We start from the raw sequence: 20,608 nt of genomic DNA, 5'->3' as shown, positions 1-20,608 counted from the left end.
CTTCTATATTTTAATTTTTGAATTTTCGATCTTCCAATTATTTCTTATCAATTTTTCGATTTGTCAATTTTATAATTTCTCGATTTATCGAATACAGATGTTTCGAGATTTTGATTGTTCAGTTTCTCGATTCATCAAGTTTTCAATTTTCAACTTTTCTTCTCAACTTTCGACTCTTCGATTTCTCGATCCTCTGATTTTTCGATTTCTCCATGTCCAAGTTTTTGAATTTTTCGATGTTTCGATTTTGGATTTCTCAGTTTTTCAATTTTTCACTTTTGGGCTTTCCAATTTTTTGATTTTCCAATTTTTCTATGTTTCGATTTTCTGTTTTTCGATTTGTCAATTTTCCAATATTTTAATTTCTCAGTTTTTGGATATTTCTTTCAGTTTTGCGATTTTTCAATATTTCAATTCTTCGATTTTTTGATCTTTCGACTTCTGGATGTTTTCTTTTTTGGATTTTCAGTTTTTCGTTTTTTAAACTTTATAAATTTTCAATTTTTCGACTGTTTAATATTTCTATTTCTCGACTTTTCGATATTTTAACTTTTCAATTTTCAAAATTCTAGACTTTTCTATTTTTCGAAATTTTCCGAATTTTTAGATTTTCGATTTTGCAATTTTTTGGGTACTCGATGTTTCGATGTTTTGATTGGCTAATCTCCCGATTTATCAATTTTTCTATTTTTAACTTTTCGATTTTTCGATTTTGGCCTATTTATAAGTATTTCGAAACATCGAAAAATTGGAAAATCGAAAAATTGAGAAATTGAAATATAGAAGAACTGAAAACTCAAGACATCGAAAAACCTAAAATTTTAAAAACTGAAAAGTTAAAATTGAGAAATCGAAGTATAAAACAGTCAAAAGATTAAAAAATCTAAAGTTTTAAAAACGAAAAATTGAAAATCCAAAAAGTAAAGATTCGGGAAATCGAAAAATTCAGAACTCAAAAAGTCGAAAAATCGAAATACCAAAAAGATCCCAAAAGAGAAATATGGAAATAAAAAAAAAAATTGAAGAATCGAGAAACTGAAAAATCACAAAATTGAACGAAATACACGAAAACTGGGAAATTAAAAAATTGCAAACTTGAGAAATCGAAAAGTCAAAAAAGCAAAATCGGAAAATCGTAAACTTAAAAAAACCGAAAAATTGAAAAATCAAAATCCTGAAAAATCGAAAAAGTGAAGAAGTGAAGAACTAAAAAATCGAAACTTTGAGAAGTCGAGAAATGGGAACTTTTCGATGTTTTAGTTTTATAATTTTTAAAATTCTAGATTTATCAATTTTTCGAGTTTTCAGTTCTTCTCTGTTTCAGTTTTTCAATTTTCCGAAATTTTGAATTTTCAATCTTCCAATTGTTCTTTTTTAAAAATTTTCGGTTTTTCAATTTCTTGATTTATCGAATTTAGATGTTTCGAGATTTTGATTGTTCAATTTCTCGATTCATCAAGTATTCAATTTCCAACTTTTCTTCTCGGCTTTTCTTGCTTTCTCGATTCTCTGATTTTTCGATTTCTGGATGTCTCAGTTTTTGAATCTTTAGATGTTTCGATTTTGGATTTCTCGGTTTTTCGATTTTTTACTCTTGGGGTTTTCAATTTTTTGATTTTCTAATTTTTCGATTTCTCGATTTTTTGATTTTTCAGATCTTCAATATTTCAATTTTTCAATTTTTCAAATTTTGACGTTGCTAAATTTTCAGTTTTCCGATTTCTCAATTAATCTATATATTTTTGATTTTACTATTGGTCGACTTCTCAAAATTTCGATTTTTTGGTTCTTCAATTTTTCGATTTTTCGGCTTTGCTTTTTTGTTTTCGATTTCTCAATTTTCCAATTTTTTAATTTCTCAGTTTTTGGATATTTCTTTCAGTTTTGGGATTTTTCTTTATTTCGATTCTTCGACTTTTCGATTTTTTGACACCTGTATTTTTTGTATTTTAATTTTTCCTTTTTTAAAGTTTAAAATATTCAATTTTTTGACTGTTATATATTTTTATTTCTCAATTTTTCAACTTTTCAATATTTCAATTTTTCAATTTTTAAAATTCTAGATTTTTCTATTTTTCGAATTTTCAGTTCTTCTGTATTTTAGCTTTTCAATTTTCCGAATTTTTAAATTTTCAATTTTTCAATTTTTTGAGATCTCGATTTATCGAGAATTCGGATGTTTCCATGTTTTGATTGGTCAATCTCTCGATTTATCAATTTTTCCACTTTTAACTTTTCGATCGAAAAATTGGAAAATCGAAGAATGAAAAATTGAAATATAGAACTGAAAACTCAAGACATCGAAAAACCGAAAATTTTAAAAATTGAAAAGTTAAAATATCGAAAACTCGAAATGCTATAAAAATCCCAAGACTGAAATATGAAAAAATTGAAAAATAGAAGAAAAATTGAAAAATCGAAAAATTAAAACAATGAAATTAAAAATTTCTATTTTGTGTTGTTTCACACAGAAGTTTCTTAAAAATTCTTCAGATAAAGATTAACTGAAAATTTGTATTATCCCAGCACCTCCACCATTTTTAGTAAAAGTTTAAATTTTTTCTTAAAATGACAATTATACACTTATTTTTGCTATATCTCACCAAACAACAAAGAAAAACGTATTTTAATGCACATATTCAAAGTTAATGAAATCGGTTCGAAATGGTTCTCTTATTTTAAGTTCAAAATTATATTTTAAAAATTACCTAATTCCACTAAATCTACATCAAAAAATGAAATTTCAAAAATCATAATTATTTTGAAAATTATGAATTTTTGCTCCTTAAAGAGAATTTTTTTTCTGATACTTAAATTTGTTACGTAATTCAGCTTTGAACCCACAACTTACAACTACTTCAGAGAAAAACTAAAAAAACTTAACTTCGTATTCCGCAAAGCAACTTCCTCCAAAGTACGTACTCCCGCGACCTCAGCTCGATTTATTCCCCAGCAAAACAACACTACGTACCCTAAGTAACAATTTCGCTCGTGACTTGCCTCAAATAAAGTCACTTTAATAAATTTATCGTGCGATTTATTCCCAGCAATATAAGACATGTGTTTGGAATTTACGACGCAACTTGTGCCCCCGAAATTCGAACGACACTGAGGATGCATAAACTTCAATATTTTAGGGTTACATTGTGGCCCGAATAACGCATTGATGTACCTTGCGTACACTATATAAAATGAGACGTAAAAGTCGCCACGGGCGGGAGTAAAAACAAGAATTTATTCGTACTCAGTGACAAATGTGAATTCGTGGAGGTTTCAAGGAAGCGAAAAGTTATTGAATGGCGGATTTCGAGATGAAATGTGAGCGTCTTTATAATAAATACAATCTTCTTTTATGAGAAGTTTCTTTCGTATTTTGTCTGAGCTATTTTATGGTAATATCGTCGTAAAAACGTTTAGGAGGCTCGTAATTATCATAATGTCGCTTTTTGGCGTTCGTTTTGTGTTAAAACTTGACGCCATTAAAGAGAAAAAATTACGCATTCCAAGCTTCTTTATTCCTTAGTTACCAGTTATTTATTACGACTTATTAAATGTACACAATAAGGCCAAACACAAATTAAGTTGAAAAAAGTCAACCAAGATGCGACTCAAGTTACCCTCACGTCACAATTACAAAACAAAAACAAATCTATCAAAAATTCGACGTTTCATTGCTCCTAAAACATGAAAAGTAGGTCTTCCGTTTCTGTTTGTAAAAAATAAGAAATTTGACTCCGCAAGGTTCATTGTGATTACAAATAGAAAAAATTTCTGCAAGGAGCTTAGAAATTTAAGTCGTCGTAGTGGGAATATTTACCAACTTTTCCTGTGGAAACTTCTGCGAGGGATACCTCTTTATCGAAAACATTATGCGAATATTGTGAACTTTCTTAGCCTTAAGCGAAATAAATCATTTCAAACGCGCTTCTATATTTAGAAACGTCAGCTAAGAAATTTCATTTTCTGTAAGTATCCCCATTTGTAACATTTGAAGTTCAAACTTCAAGGTTTCATCTCAGACTTTCCTTGGTATTTGTTGACGTTATTTAACTGTAATAATAAAAGTGGATTTCGTAATTTGATGTAACTGTTTTCATAACTTTCCCTCGCTGTGTAAACATGAGTTTGTAGTAGAAAATCTGGTATACTAGGTTAGTAGGAATAAAGCTGCATTTTGAATGTAAAATCTGGAATATATTCAATGAAATGTTAGCTCTCTTAGTTTTCAAATTTCAAAAGAGGGGAAGAACTAGTTAACGAAATAATTAAATTTATTTGCTTCAATTAATCACTACGGTGTAAAAAAAAAATAAACCGGGTATTTACGTTTTCACGTTTCAGGAGTAAGCAACCTCGACAGAACATGAAATTAGTCTTCGTACAAATGGACTCTACAACAAAACTTCCTTAGCTTACACGTCGGAAGTAAAAAGTCATCAACGTTGAAACACAAGTTATTAACACTACCACAAAGAACTCATGTTTCCATCCTACCAAAATTACAAAATTACCATCACAAACTAATTGGATTATCACGCTATGAACTCCTTCCCTACAATTATGTGCCACAAACGGCTTTTTCATTGCCGTCTCCTGGCAAGACCTTATAAAAAATTCATTGTTATAACATAATTCGATGCTGAAAATCTAATTCGAACTCAGCCTACAAATAAATAAATTTATGAAAGCGGGTTATTACAGAGATTACAGAATGGTGGATGCGCCGGGCGAATAATTGAAATATGATTACTAACAAATTTAGATTTTAATTTAACAACTGCGTTTCCTTTAGTAAAAGCGGAAGGAAATCGTAGCACGTATCGATTTACTAATAATATAGTCTTCGTCTGTGAGCTATCGCAATAAGTCATAGATTTCGCCGTAATCATAATTTTCGCGGCTCTGGGTAGCGTGAGTGGCGAAAATTTGTTTCGGAAATGTTCGTTATTTATTGTGTTTCTTATCCGTTGAAATGTATTTTCTTGGATTTTTCTTTGAGTTTTAATAGCATGCAAAGCCGTAATCATACTTTCAGGATTCCTCGGAATAAAATTTCAAGGTGCAGTTGGATAAGTCTTTACGATGTGCGAGGAAATTCTGGAGCTCTTTCGCACCAATAAAAAACTTTTGTTTGTCGGAGTTTTAAAGAGCTGGCATTAATAAAAATGATTCATATATCCAAGTGGGCAATGATTTGTTACGCCTCCTTTGAACTGTGTAATTGTCGGAATTGTTGCTGCTGAGTGTTTAATTGGTTGCATAAATTCCAGGATATTAAGTTGAAAACTGAGACTTTTATTCATGCGAAGTAAAAAGAAGCCTATTCATTTAAAATTATATTACGAATTCTTTATTTAAGTGGACGATAAACCATTTTTATCCTTTACACCAAAAATGCAGCTTATTAAGAAACAGCGCTAGAAAATATGTTGAAAATGTTCAGCGTTATTTCCCAAACACACACTCACTTTTTCATTTATGTAACAACAGCAGTGTGAAATTTCATTCTGTAGTTCTTCTAAATTATTAAACGTATTCAATGTATATATTTCTGGAATTTCTTGGGTTTCATTTTTTTCTTTCTAGGTGCAATTTCTATCTAGACTCTGGGTTGTTTGTTCTTAGATGGTATTTGTTATTTGTTTTTCTTCATTTTCGTTTGACACCGAAATCCATTCCTTGTGTTTTTTATTTTCATATCCTTTTACCGATTTGGCTGTTGTTTTAATCGCTGTCTTCAAATCTTCACACCTTTCTTCGGTTTCATCTACTCTCGGCATTTTCATGTCTCTTATTTCTTTGTCTACATTTTCTTGTTATTTTTTAATTATCTTGGAATTCATCAGTTTCATCACGTCAAATTTTGGCCTATTTTTCGTTTGTTTTGTGAGTGGTTTATTTTTAAGTTTAGATTTAGTTTAGCGTTGATAAGTTCATAGTCAGAAGAAATATTTGCACCTCTCATTGCTCTGACATGCTTCAAGGAATTTTTCCATTTTCTTTGTGTAAGTATCTGATCAATTTATTTTTTGTTCAACTTTCTGGTGCTGTCCACGTTGTTTTATGAATGGCTTTATGTGGAAATAATGTTGCCCCTATTACTAAGCTATTGATTGAACAAATAAATATTTTTTCGTAAAACGAAAGTGGCATCCCATTATGGTTTCATGTAGCTTCTTTCACGTCCAGGAAACCAATTTTCATACTTTCACAAAAAACCGGGAGTTAAAAGTTTCGTAGTTTCCTTGTAAGACGAAACAGAAATGAAGTTTCAAATGTCATAATTATTGTGACAGATCACATATCTATACATATAAAATTGTTTGATCTGACTGCCTGACTGATTTATCAACGCAGAGCGTAAAGTACTGAAGCTACAAACATGAAATTTAGACAGTAGTTTCCTTTTGTGATGTAAGCACCTATTAAGAAAGGAACCTGGGAAATTCCACTCCTAAAAGGGTGAAAAGGGCTGGTAAAGTTTGTATAGGAAGACTATTTCCCACCCATTTCTGTTGTAAATATTTACGTGAAACTTGGTATTAATGCTCTTCAACATAAATAACGAAACACGTTGTGGTGACCGAATTGGAATCAAATTTTCGCGCTGAAACCATGCAGGCAACCATGTTCACGTTAACGCTTGTTGGGTAGTTGGTAGTTCTGTAGCGACATGTTGAAAGCATGGTGAAGTGTCATTGTTGATTTGATGGTGTGTTTGTGAGTCTGGTGAAAAGACGCTGTAAGTTAGCTAGGTTAAATTAGTCGGCTTGGTAGTTAAAAAAAGGGAGGAAGCCTTTGTTTAACGAAAATTAATCGTAACGACAACACCACCGTTTTCTTCAATACGCGCAGCTAATTCTTGCGACCTTTTAATCGGAAAACATGTGAATTTTAAACGACGCCAACCCGTGTAAATGTAATTCATTGTTTGTAAATTCACCGATCAGGTTAGGATTTTAATCGTTAACTGGTACGAACACAATTTAACAGACATTTGCTAGGAGTTTTCATAAAATTCACTTAGTCAGGACTAGTTTGATTTTGTTCGTCTAATTATAAATAAGTTTTCATACCACGAATACCTTTAATACCGTCAGAATACCCATTTGAATTCAAAAGATTGCAGTTCCCCCTGAAAATCTGCTTCGCAAGGACTATTAATAAAGCACAAGGTCAAACTGTGAAAGTGGCCGGAGTAGACCTGGTGGAGGATTGTTTTTCTCATGGACAGTTCTATGTGGCCTATTCCAGAGTGAGTGCCGCGAGCCGTCTGGTAATTCTAGCACATGAAAACCTTACCACTGTGGCGGCACAATAACACGTTGATAATCGGAGAAAGATAAGCTCCTCCGTAGTCTAGTGGTAAGGGCACATGCCCGGCAAGCGGTAAACGTGTGGTTCGATTCCCAGCGGAAAAGCAACATTTTTCTTCGCTTACCTACATTGATGACCACCGACAGAGCACGCACGTACGCTACATCCTTCTGTATTGGGTGACACGTGTGTCCTTGGGGCGGTTTGATGCCGTCGTAGCCAAGGTGCGACTAAACAGGAATTTACCAAATTCATGTTGCCATTTTTACTTCTCGAAGTATCTAAAAATTTCATTTTTGAAAAAGTCGCTTAGTTGCTTAAGGATCTCAGGAACCTTGACTGTCTTTTGCTTAGTTGCATAAGAATTTCGGGAGCCCTGAGTGTCTTGTGCTTAGTTGCTTAAGAATCACGGGAGCCCTGAGTGTCTTTTGATTAGCTGCAGAAGAATGTCGGGAGCCCTGAGTGTCTTTTGCTTAGTTGCATAAGAATTTCAGGAGCCTTGAGTGTCTTTTGCTTAGTTGCTTAAGAATCTCGGGAGTCCTGAGTGTCTTTTGCCTGGTTGTTTAAGAATCTCGGGAGCCCTGAGTGTCTTTTGCCTAGTTGCTTAAGAATCTCGGGAGCCCTGAGTGTTTTTGCTTAGTTGTATAAGAATCTCGGGAGTCCTGAGTGTCTTTTGCCTAGTTGCTTAAGAATCTCGGGAGTCCTAAGTGTCTTTTGCCTGGTTGTTTAAGAATCTCGGGAGCCCTGAGTGTCTTTTGCCTAGTTGCCTAAGAATTTCGGGAGTCCTGAGTGTCTTTTGCTTGGTTGTTTAAGAATCTCGGGAGCCCTGAGTGTCTTTTGCCTAGTTGCTTAAGAATCTCGGGAGCCCTGAGTGTCTTTTGCCTAGTTGCTTAAGAATCTCGGGGGCCCTGAGTGTCTTTTGCTTAGCTGCATAAGAATGTTGGGAGCCCTGAGTGTATTTTGCTTAGTTGCATAAGAATTTCGGGAGCCCTGAGTGTCTTGTGCTTAGTTGCTTAAGAATCGCGGGAGCCCTGAGTGTCTTTTGATTAGCTGCATAAGAATGTCGGGAGCCCTGAGTGTCTTTTGCTTAGTTGCATAAGAATCTCAGGAGCCTTGAGTGTCTTTTGCTTAGTTGCTTAAGAATCTCGGGAGTCCTGAGTGTCTTTTGCCTGGTTGCTTAAGAATCTCGGGAGCCCTGAGTGTCTTGTGCTTAGTTGCTTAAGAATCTCGGGGGGCCTGAGTGTCTTTTGCTTAGCTGCATAAGAATGTCGAGAGCCCTGAGTGTCTTTTGCTTAGTTGCATAAGAATCTCGGGAGCTCTGAGTGTCTTTTGCTTAGTTGCTTAAGAATCTCGGGAGTTCTAAGTGTCTTTTGCCTGGTTGCTTAAGAATCTCGGGAGCCCTGAGTGTCTTTTGCCTAGTTGCTTAAGAATCTCGGAGGCCCTGTGTGTCTTTTGCTTAGCTGCGTAAGAATCTCGGGGGCCCTGAGTGTCTGCGCTTAGGTGCATATGAATCTCGGGAGCCTTGAGTGTTTTTTGCTTAGTGACATAAGAATCTCGGGAGCCCTGAGTGTCTTTTGCCTAGTTGCTTAAGAATATCGGGAACCCTGAATGTCTTTTGCCTAGTTGCTTAAGAATCTCGGGCACCCTGAGTGTCTTTTGCCTAGTTGCTTAAGAATATCTGGGGCCCTAAGTGTCTTGTACTTAGTTGCATAAGAATCTCAGGAGCCTTGAGTGTTTTTGCTTAGTTGCATAAGAATCTCAGGAGCATTGTGTGTTTTTGCTTAGTTGCATAAGAATCTCGGGAGCGCTAAATGTCCTGTGCTTAGTTGCTTAAGAATCTCGGGGGCCCTGAGTGTCTTTTGCTTAGCTGCATAAGAATGTCGGGAGCTCTGAGTGTCTTTTGCTTAGTTGCTTAAGAATCTCGGGAGCCCCGAGTGTCTTTTGCCTAGTTGCTTAAGAATCTCGGAGGCCCTGTGTGTCTTTTGCTTAGCTGTATAGGAATCTCGGGGGCCCTGAGTGTCTGCGCTTAGGTGCATAAGAATCTCGGGAGCCTTGAGTGTTTTTGCTTAGTGGCACAAGAATCTCGGGAGCCCTGAGTGTCTTTTGCCTAGTTGCTTAAGAATATCGGGAACCCTGAGTGTCTTGTGCTTAATTGCTTAAGAATCTCGGGAGCCCTGAGTGTCTTTTGCCTAGTTGCTTAAGAATATCTGGGGCCCTGAGTGTCTTGTACTTGGTTGCATAAGAATCTCAGGAGCCTTGAGTGTTTTTGCTTAGTTGCATAAGAATCTCAGGAGCCTTGTGTGTTTTTGATTAGTTGCATAAGAATCTCGGGAGCGCTAAATGTCCTGTGCTTAGTTGCTTAAAAATCTCGGGGGCCCTGAGTGTCTTTTGCTTAGCTGCATAAGAATGTCGGGAGCCCTGAGTGTCTTTTGCTTAGTTGCATAAGAATCTCGAGAGCCCTCCGTAGTCTAGTGGTATGGGCACCCGCCCGGCAAGCGGTAAACGTGTAGTTCGATTCTCACCAGAGAAGCAACATTTTTTTTCGCCTACCTACACCAGGAATGTTGTATACAAAGAAGTACTTAGTTAGTAACAAATTATTCAAATTAATTTTGTTCTTTGCTATAATATTTTATTTCTGTAACTGGCTGACCCGTTCAAATAAATATAGTTACTATTCTATTATATTGTTATTAGAATAGCTTTGTTTCATCCCCCCCTCCCGTGCCGTCGAATTTAAAAACTCACGGGACTCCAACTCCAAACATTCTGTCCAAATTTCATGTTTCTAGCTCCATTGGTATGTTGATGGATCAGTCAGCCGAACAGGACAAACAATTTTATATATTGTTATTAATTTAGACTGCGCAAACTTAAAAAGTAATAAACTTGAAATCAAGAAATAAATAAGGGGATGAAAAATAATGTATAAAAATTGCGAAATCCACGCAAATGGAGCTGCGGTTAACAGCTAGTTAATGCACCATTTTTAAATTTCACGTCACTGGATGTACGAAACATTCATGAAAGTCCAGTACAAGACGTTTAAATTCCGTGGTATTTAGGTTAGTAACAACCTCTTGATTGTTGCATTCCAGTATAGCTCGTACTGTATAAACTTTGTGCAGTGTTATTGTTTGAAATTAGCCGTTGTGATTATTAATGTTGAATGTAGGAAGCGAATCTGCTATAATTGTTTCATTGTGTGGACTGGGTTTTGGAATGTGCTTCGTGATTGCTTTAATTTTAGCATATGTAGGTTTAAACTGCACTCTGGTTTCGTAAATACATATATTTATTTAATTAAAAGTGGAACAAACACTTTGCAACGCGACGCAGAAAACGGGATCGTTTTGCACTTTTTGTTTGACTCTGCACAAAATGTATTCTGCATTTTCCAACAAATTTGTCGAAAGAACTCATCTTATCTCTGCGAGCGCACGTAACCGAATTTTCCTTGCTTACCCATAATCTGATGGGGTACGTTGCCTGATTTCCACAGCACTCGTATTATTTGCAGATAAGCTACTGACATGAAGAGCAGAGGAATCAGATAGAACATGACCATTTTCGAAATGAAGAATATCGTGTCAGTTTCCACGGACCAGGTCGGCGCGCACTGTGTCAACAAGACTGTGTCTACTTCGTCTACTCTGGGAATGGTCGTCACGTATATCATCTCCGGAATGTCTGCAAAAAAGACACAAGGGGGTTAGTCAAAGTAATTGCGAGATCGATATTAAGGGAGAGCGTGGTGCAGTAATACCGTTATTAGAGGAATTTCGGGGAAGATCAAGCCTGATTTGAATTCTGCAGGGTTAAGGGTGGAGGAATTAAGACGATGTGATTTTTAATTATTATAGGGGTGAATTCTGGGGTTATGAACGGAATATTTAATAAATTAAGAGACGGGTTTGTGGTTGCATTTAGTCACGGAACTAAGATTTTATTGCTATTTGGAATTAAAGACGGTGATAATTCAGTAAACAGATCCGTAGTAGCAGGAAGAAGCCGTCACAGGGACGTATTTTTAAAACTCCTATTTCACTGCGGAAAAATATTACATTTTTAAAAATATATACACTTTGTTGTGTCAAGTTAACCTTTGATTCCAAAACACAATAACTTATTTGTATTGCTAGTATTGCCTCGGTTTGTGCGATTTTTCCTCACTCTGTACTATAGCAGTTTATATTGTGTTTGTTCACTTTAGATACAATATTAAGGTCCAGGCAGATGTACAATGACTATTAAGGGAGAAATATTATCTGATTTTACACCTGAGTTTGTGGGCGATCAAGCTTGGGGTGGGATATTACACTTTTAAATTTAAATTTAATGTAGGTGAAATCCTGACATCTGTTTAATTATTTAAAATAATAATTAAGTTTAATATTTCTTTAGGTTACGCTCGGGAAGTAAAAATAAACTCCAGAATTTGAATAAATTTGTTTAAGGAATTATATAACCTAAAAGCAATTGTATAGACATTTTTTATAACGACTTGAAACTTCAATTGATGGATAACGGACTTTTTGTTTTACTATATTGGAGAGATACTTTTACTTCCCAAATTCCCAAGCTTAGGAAGTATTGTAATCCATCCGATGACTGGCTAAATTCAAGTTTTCTCCATGTTTCATGACCTCTAGAGTAGGAACAAGTAAATCTCAGGTTTCCGTTTGTCTGTGTCAATTTTCGTTAGACACATAATCTCTGATTATTGTCAAATTTTAGGTGTATGTCAGGAATAACGCATGAAATATATATAAAACTGTTCATAGAACAAAGAAAAAATAATTTAAAAAATGTTAAAAATTTAATAACGTACCGTTGAGTTGGTACGCCATTTTTTCAGCATTCTGTCTATGATTCTAAGGGCGTAGTTGGCTATGGATTTCAAAAATCCCGCTTCGGTGAAATTATGCCTCATTATGATAGTTCTCACTTGTCATTAATGTAATTTGTTTTTCAATATTTACTGCGATGTTTAACCACAATAATGAATGAATTATTAGATTATTTTTGAATAACATATGAAGAATTTAGGCAACCAATTATACAGATGCGTGTGGTATTTGTCGTGAGTCCTTGGGAATTTAGTAAAATCCGCATAAAGTTATAGGCGACACGCTTCCATAACCTACACCGACCCTATAATCATTTATAGAAACGCTGTACTTACAGATCTATCTGACGCATTTGGCGAAGTACATCACTGTATACATAATCTTAGATAATTCGGATTTAGATAATATATTATTAGTACTGAAATTAATGGTTTTTGAAGAGAATTGTCTAGGGGGTCTTACGGTCTTACGGTTTATCTTATATTGTAATGATGTAGTCACATATCTTATCTTTTGATGTAAATAGTAGGAGTAAACTTATTTTAAATGACAAAAAGTGTAAATATCTTAGCTTTTGCAGAAAGAATAAACGTCTTTCCTTGTATTGTAATATAAATGGCATGACTCATAAATTAGTCAATTTTGTGATTTAGAGGGGATAACGGATATTGACGCACTCACTTAAGTACCATTGTTGCCCTAAAAAAAAAAATGGAATTGTTTGACAGAAATACGCGCAACTTAAATTATATTCCCCGTATAACTGTATAGAATTTTTAATCCAAAGAGTAGGAATTACTTAATGATTGCATAGTAATATTTGTTGCTACATTTTTTAGAATTGGTATAACACATTTCAGCGTTATGATTTTTTGTACGATCTGGAAAAAAATCCAACGTAGTAAACTAAATTCAAACCCATTTCGCGAATCTTCACGTACACCTCAGTCACATTCACATTCCTGCCAGCACCAGGCCAAACATTTTTGTCCCGACACGAAAAATGCGTGCTCTCTAACACATGCAGCACTAATTCAGTTATAATAATTAGCTTAATAAGATTGTATCCTGAAAGATTCTATCCCTTTGTGGGACTCGCCTCAGTTTCCTTGATAAATTTCTGTGGTAAATAGTTAAGTGGCAAGTTCTCTGACAATGACTCTTAATAGAAGACGCTCGCGAGTTACACGAAACTTGGCTAAGTTTACCCGTATAGATTATGCAGTGCATACTCGTAGCAAAACACCAGAGACGCATATAAACGAGTTAGCAACGACTGTCTAACGCTACAAATAATTACAAAACCCCAGAATATAATTACCAGTAATCGACAACAACTCGCTCAAACCACCGAACTTGGCTCGTCGTCAAGCTCAAGTAAGACCGAATTACGCATTCGGGAAAAATGAAATCGCTTCGAGAAGTTCTCATAAACTTCGGCGGAATTTAAGACACCACTTTCCGAACTTGAAAGTGTCGGAGAATTTTAAATGACAGTTACCGGAAAGGCAATTTGTGAGTCTTGATGAGTCTAATAATTCGAATAGTTGGGAGTTCGCGATCCTTTTAGATAGAAGTGGGGACCAACGAGTTTAATAGAGGAAATTACGGCGTGATTTTCAATATAGCCCGAAAATTGTTATTTAATCCAATTTCTAGATCCACTTTTATGTAATTTGATCTTTAGGCAAGTTGCAAGTTGTCGGAAGTTGGTTCTTGGGAATATTAGACGGAGGCGAGGTTCTTCCAGACAAGAAAGGGTTGTAGTGCGAGGAAGCAATTTTTAGTTTTCTTAACTTACTTAAGTAGTTAAAACAAAATGCATTGTCCAGCAATCACTTTAGAATTGTCAAAACGCCGAATTTAGAAATGTCAAGTATCTTTTGAATGGAATATTACTTAAACTGGAACTCTTTTATTTCTTCTAAGATCTTTTACTTCTTTTCTTTACTACTGTCCGTACTTCTAGAGAGTCTACCTCTGGTGCAAATGTGTAGGCAAACGAAGAAAAATATCGAACCGTTTGCCGGGCAGGTGCCTTGACCACTTGGCTACAGAGCCGCTATTACTGTGCCGCCACAAATGTAATCATGAATCGCCGGGACTCAGTAGCGGGTGATAATTAGGTACTGAATTTAATCGTCACTGCAATGAATTTCCATCCCGTACGAGCGAATTTTTCGAAAAAGCTGGATATGTCTTATTGTACTTCACGGGCGAAAGATGTTCTGTCGAAATAACTTTTGACCAATTTACAAGCACTTATTTTTACTTCCTGAGTCTAAACTAAAGAGGTACTGCAATAAGGTCCATCCGGCGAATGGTTATTGCTAGATCATGAAAGAATAGGTCTTCCATTCTCTTGTGTGTCGATATTTATTAGACAGATAATAAACGCAACAAGAAAATGATCAGAATGCAACAGAAACAACAAAAATTGGATGAAAAAATAACGGAAAAGAGCTGAAGGAAGGAAGCAATAAACCAAATGAGGAATGGCAAAGCAGCAGGGTGACGAAATATCTACTGAATATGCATTATCACTCCAATATTCAGAAAGGGAGATAACAAAGACTGTGCAAACTTCAAAAATAATTTTGGGGGGTCATTGGGAAAACTATGTGCCAGTATTTTAAAGCATATCTAGCTTGAGAAAAAAAACTGAAGGAAAGACAGAAAGAATTTAGAAGAAAGAGATCAGACATTCGAAAGGCGTTGGACAGAATATGAAAAGAAAACTTGTTCGTCAGTAAAAACTGGAAACCGTATATTTATAAAGAAAAACTGTATGTTCAATTTCCTAAAATTTTCGACAATTACTAAAGCAGATTGCCGGAAATTGTCAGTTATTTTCCACCGATTGATCAAAATAAAAAAATTAAACCAAATGATTGGATTGGTTTGAATTTTGTGGGACAAATAATAATCCCTTTCCACAAACCCGCCGATTTTCCAGTCCACGCCTTTCCATTTACCGGCCGACTAACACACCCTGCCTATATTGCCGTAATATGACCATCCGCTGACAGCAATTTGCCTTTCCACTGAAATTTTCCATCGTCTCACTTTTTCAGTGTCAGATTCACCTGATTGGGACTTCAATCGATGGTCCCAAATTCGTGTCACAATCAGCAGATTCGTGTTCTTGTGTGTTACGAGAACGTTGAAGGAATTAGCGAGGTCGGACGTCTTGTTGCAGCGAGACGGGCATTTATAAGGCTAATTGGATTTAAGTCGAATTAACTGTGCTAAGAATCTGAGAGGATTTCGTGTTCAAGATGTTTCTTGCATGTCTCGTGGTGCGTAAGGTCTTGCAGATTCTGTATCCTTTTATGTAAATGATGTAATCCGCTTTGGTCTCTTTGTTTCTTTCTGAGGAGTGAGCGGCTTATTTCTTTTTTTAACTTCTGATTTATGTGGTGGGAACTCGAGGTTGGTTAACTACACGGAAATGGGGTTGACTTACGCGGGGATTAATTTTCCAAATTTAGAATCTCTGCAGAAGTTTGCAATCAACGCCATCGAACAGACAGAAGTTTATTTTAGTTTATAAAGCGGCGGTATTTTATGCAACTATGTCCGATTTATTTGCCACCGACGAATTCCGTCACGACTAGCTAGCTCATATTTGAAAACATTCCATAAAATGAAACACAAAATTGTTTGTTTGAAATATATATTTTTATGCGCGTACAGTTTTAGAATTTTATTGCGAAATTGTGAGCCTTTCATATTTGTTGTCAAAGCGGGGTACATTTGCGAGAATAATCAAAGTTCGAACTTACGTCCAACACATGTGAAAACGACGAATAAATCCTGGTAGTTAAGTACGAAATGGCGTGCAGTTTGAGAAAATTGCACATTTTTGTATCAAATATTGGAAAGAATGTAGTTGTGTTGTGGTGACGCATGGTTAATTTCAGCGAAGCTGAAAAAGTCATTAGTATTTTAAAGTAACTGTAGGAAATATGAAAAGCTTTCCGTTGTAAGCGACACAACGCGCACAGCGAGGATGAAGCGATAATGCTGGTTTATAATGGCGTTTCTTTGCAGCTGTAAAATTTTCACACTAATAAATTTGTTCTGGATAAATAACTGATTGAACAATTAGATCACTACTATGTTAATAATTGTTTACAGAAAAAAAACCGACTGAATTTAACCAGGTTCCTTTTTTCCTTTAGAAACCCGGTAGGCTGTCGATAAGAGGAAATTGAAGTTTAACACTTTCACCAACTCCTGAGATACAGACTAGATCAAGTCGCACGAGCATTTTTTCTACTGGGAGATTTTTTATTATTATTATTTTGTAAATTGTGCCACCAAAAAATAAAATGCGATATTGTGCGGTAGTCCGAGGGTCGTTTACCGTTTTTTACAATTTTTCCATGACGTGGGTGGAGCCTGCAGCGAGTTGGGCGGCATTTCAATAGACTAGGGTCTGTTTCCAATAAACCTGTCGTAGTCCCGTTGTGCTGAATTTAAACTGGACTTAGCAAATTACCGCCCTTTAGTAGACAAAAGGGTATCTAATTTATGACATGGACAAAAAGTCCAATACCAAAAATAATCTGTCTAATCAAAATGTAATATTATTAATTTAATTTCGTTAATTAATAGTTCTATTCGTCTAATTATGTTTTAGGTGAAGATTGTGTAAAGCCACTAAATTAACTTTTGGCAAGTTCATAGCTCACTAATAATTCTGATGTTGATTAAGACGTAGATTTTAAGTTAGACACAATCATCACTATTGCAAAGACAAATCATGGTCATATTCTAAAAAATTAATTAACACTAAAACGGTCATATCCGAACTGCGGTGCAAATTTGTTGCAAAATTAGAGTATTGTGAAGATTGATTCAAGAAAATGCGTTATTCTTCTAGTACCTAATAATCTGGTTATATGTTATATATGAGAATGCACAGTGTATTGTCGTATTACACTGGTTTGTTTTTGATACGCTCAAAATTAACATTGACGTCGCGTATATTTGAAGTAGGTAAAGGCCATCCAGAAATTTAGTGGTTTTACGACTATGGCTTTCCCAGGCCCTTCGTTTGCGAACAATGAGCATCTTAAACTAATGCCACTAAACAGATGAGCTTGACCATCGTAAAACCAAGCAAGTAAGAGGAATGCATGAATGAGAAGCGTGCGAGCCCAACACAATAAAGAGCGGCTACCGAAGTTTGGGATGGTGTCATAAATTTGCATCCAATAAACCTACATTATTCGTTGACAAGGGTGGCGGATGAGTTAAAGTCGTAAAACCACTAAATTTGTGGATGGCGTATAAAGTATTTTCAGAAATATGAGCAAAGACCATTTCTAAAAGATCCGAGCAAATTTTATTTGGTTCAATGTACTGAGGTAATCATATTTTAAAATATTTATCTTGTTTTCGAACTTAAATAATTAAATAGTCATTAAACCAACCAACATTTTAAATAAAAATGCATGTTCGAAATTTTATATAAAGAGGTTGAAGGGATTGTTGGTAATTAATTCTGAGTTTAATTCTTTCAGTACAGTGTCTAAATCAATTCGGCTTTGACTTGGAAGCGTACAAAACGCTGAACTATGCATTTTATGGGGGAGAAATCGTGGCGGTGTTGTCAATTATCCAAAAACCTATCGATTTCTGAAGAAGTTAATATCTAATCTTACACAAATTATCTTAAGGTTTTAGTTATTTTGCTTTTATTCGTGTTAAGTTAAGAAATTTGATTTATTTTGAAATTTTAATAAATAAAATTCAATTTCTGAATGAATCCGTTCGCGAAGTTGACCTCTATTTAAAGCCATACATTCCTCTGGATGGATCGCGAACGCCGCTTCGAGGTTTTTCTGGACGCCACAGCAGACGAAATGACAGGCAGTACTGTCTTTTGCTATAACCGCGCACACGCACTGAATAATTCACCATGGACCGCTTGAAGTTCCACTGACGGCAATGACGCTGTGACTCACACTGTGCCGTGAATTTTCAACACTCCCCCTCGAGTCAAAGGTCACTTAACAGTGTGTCGTTAACAGTTCATAACTACTTCTAGAACCTATGCAATCCTTACACGTTAACTGATATTAACACGATGCTGTTTCCCGTGTCTCGCCCTTGTCCCGGTGCTTATTTATTCTAGCCTGGCGTTCGAAGGAGTTTCTCTTCACCTTCACTCACACTACTTCCTGGTGTAATTTTGATTTCTCGACAGTCGTGGGCTTCTTCGTTGTCTTCCTACGTCAGATCGTCACTCTTAATCACTCGGTTCTGGCTGCCGATTATTTTCATTTCGTAGACGATACCACATGTGCCACCAATTAGACGAATGTGGGTTACATCGCAAAGAAACCGTAATCGCCGACGTATTGTCCTTATTATTAAAATCAAAATAATAATTCCAGAATAAATGTTCAAATTCAGCCTGCGAGAAATTAAGTGTTAAGTGCCACCAAGCTCAGAAGTACATTGAGTGGCCATAATTGAGAGTTTTTGATATTGTGAAAGTACACTCCGAGAAAAAAGTATTTGCGCTGGAAATTCAAATATAAAAAAATCAAATTTGGCTAGATAATTGGTAGAATCTAAGATTTAAAAGAAAGTCAAAAATGGCTAGATTTTTTGACTTTCTTTTAAATCTTAGATTCCACCACTTATCAAAGTCCACCTTGCCTCTTTTCATTCGAGTGACTACTCTTAATTAATGACAACGTTTTTATCACACAAGGTATCTAGAAAGTATTCAACTGGTGTTAAGTAAGCATACCAGAACGTGGGAATTATATCCAAAGAACAATATTATAATAAATCATTTCAGTGGCCCGGAAAAGAGGGGCGGCGTTTACACTCGTACCCCATTGTGTCTAATTTATATGATTTTTTATTATTTAAGTGTAAACTCTGACGGAAAAGTCGTTCAAAAAAAAATAAAATTTAGTAAAAATTAAATTTTATAAAAAAAATGTATTATTTATAAATATAAAATTCACTTTCCCCCTCAGGGCCAATAAGAATAAAAAATTGAAACGGAATAGGAGTGAGTAGGCGGGACCACTTTTGACTGTGTTTTAAATCTTAGACTCTACGGCTTTTTAAATTAGAATTCAATTCCCATTTTATAAAAAATAAAATAAGTTCGTGCAAAGGAGAAAGGAGATGGGCGGGGCTGGGTTTATCTTTTTCTACAGAATCTTATAAGCAAGCAGTAGCCCCGCCCACCCACTCACTCTTCATTCTAGTAACTACTTTTAATATTGTTCAGTCTCAACTTAGCAAGTATTAGCCCCACCCACCCGCCCTCTATTTTCTTGAAGGGTATATGATTTGCCAAAATCAGTCTTATCTCAGTAAGTACTTGTCCCGCCCACCCACCCTCTATTTTCTTAGAGAATATATCATTTGCCAAAATCAGTCTTATCTTAGCATCCACCAGCTTACCAGCTCACATAGGTGATGATAGATAGAAAGCTAAAGAGGTAATGTAATTTTACAAAAAATCTGACATTCATGAAACCCAATTTCAAAAAATCAGTTACGAAAGAGTGAAAGGGTATTATTAAATATAATAGAATCCAAAATTTTAAAGAATAGATATTGATAAAGTGAACTCTTGAAAATGTGACAGATGAACCTCATTTGACAAGACTGGAGGCGGAAAATTTTTGATGCTGATATGATTAATAGTCATTTTTAACGTCAGATTTAGAATCGTTTAAAATAAAAGTTAATTTTTTTAGCAGTGGATATTACCATAGCTGAGGGTAAGAGGTAAAAGAGTAAAGATGTAAAATTTCGGTTTTTTTTCTAGTAGCGTAGAAATGTACCATTATCAGGGACTGTGAGTAGTGAATGCGTTTTTCTCTACTGAAGTCAATAATTATAATTAAATTTGACTAAGGTTAATAATGGAAGTGAAGTTATTATTGACCAAGGTCTATAATAAAGATTGAAGTTATGTAATGCTTAACAAACGAAAATTGGCCATTATTTTCACCAGGAATGTAAAAGTGCTAACTTTTAAGTCCGTGTTTTATACTCCCACTTATAGTCCTCGACGCTTCGCGTTTTGGGCTCTTATTTGCATTTGGTCTATAATGATTGTCTTCACTACCTTGGTGTATAATACTTACTTTTATTCATAAAATATTCCAAAAGTATTTCGGACACGATATCGTCTTTCTTTTCGCCTATGGTTCAGAAAATATACTTTAAATTGAAATTAACTGAATACCAATATATTAACAAAAAATTGTTCTTCTTGTACTAGTTTCGTCGAAATTCTTACAGCATGTTTTAAGGAACACAATAGGCGAATATCTATTATCTGTATTATCTATCATTTGGACTGAAAATCAAATTGCTAAAAGGGTACATATGTATTGCAAAAATTGTATCGATTTTTTTGCAATGAAAAACCGGTATAGTTAGGTACTACTAAA

At 35.2% G+C, this 20,608-nt stretch overlaps 1 protein-coding gene across 4 annotated transcripts in view; it reads right to left on the bottom strand.

Annotated features, from left to right (window-relative positions):
* Positions 1–20,608, bottom strand: part of LOC135124456 (orexin/Hypocretin receptor type 1-like) — a 262,209-nt gene that overhangs the window by 22,998 nt on the left and 218,603 nt on the right. For all 4 annotated transcript variants that reach the window (XM_064049525.1, XM_064049526.1, XM_064049524.1 and 1 more), the window contains one exon: positions 10,783–11,007. In XM_064049525.1, coding sequence (XP_063905595.1) covers positions 10,783–11,007 — 225 coding nt within the window. The remainder of the gene's footprint in view (positions 1–10,782; positions 11,008–20,608) is intronic.

Source organism: Zophobas morio, unplaced genomic scaffold (genome assembly GCF_036711695.1).
Source record: "Zophobas morio isolate AGI-343-1 ecotype UQ-CSIRO unplaced genomic scaffold, CSIRO_AGI_Zmor_V1 ptg000007l, whole genome shotgun sequence".
Taxonomy (NCBI): domain Eukaryota; kingdom Metazoa; phylum Arthropoda; class Insecta; order Coleoptera; family Tenebrionidae; genus Zophobas; species Zophobas morio.
This window is presented reverse-complemented; position numbering and strand designations above follow the sequence as displayed.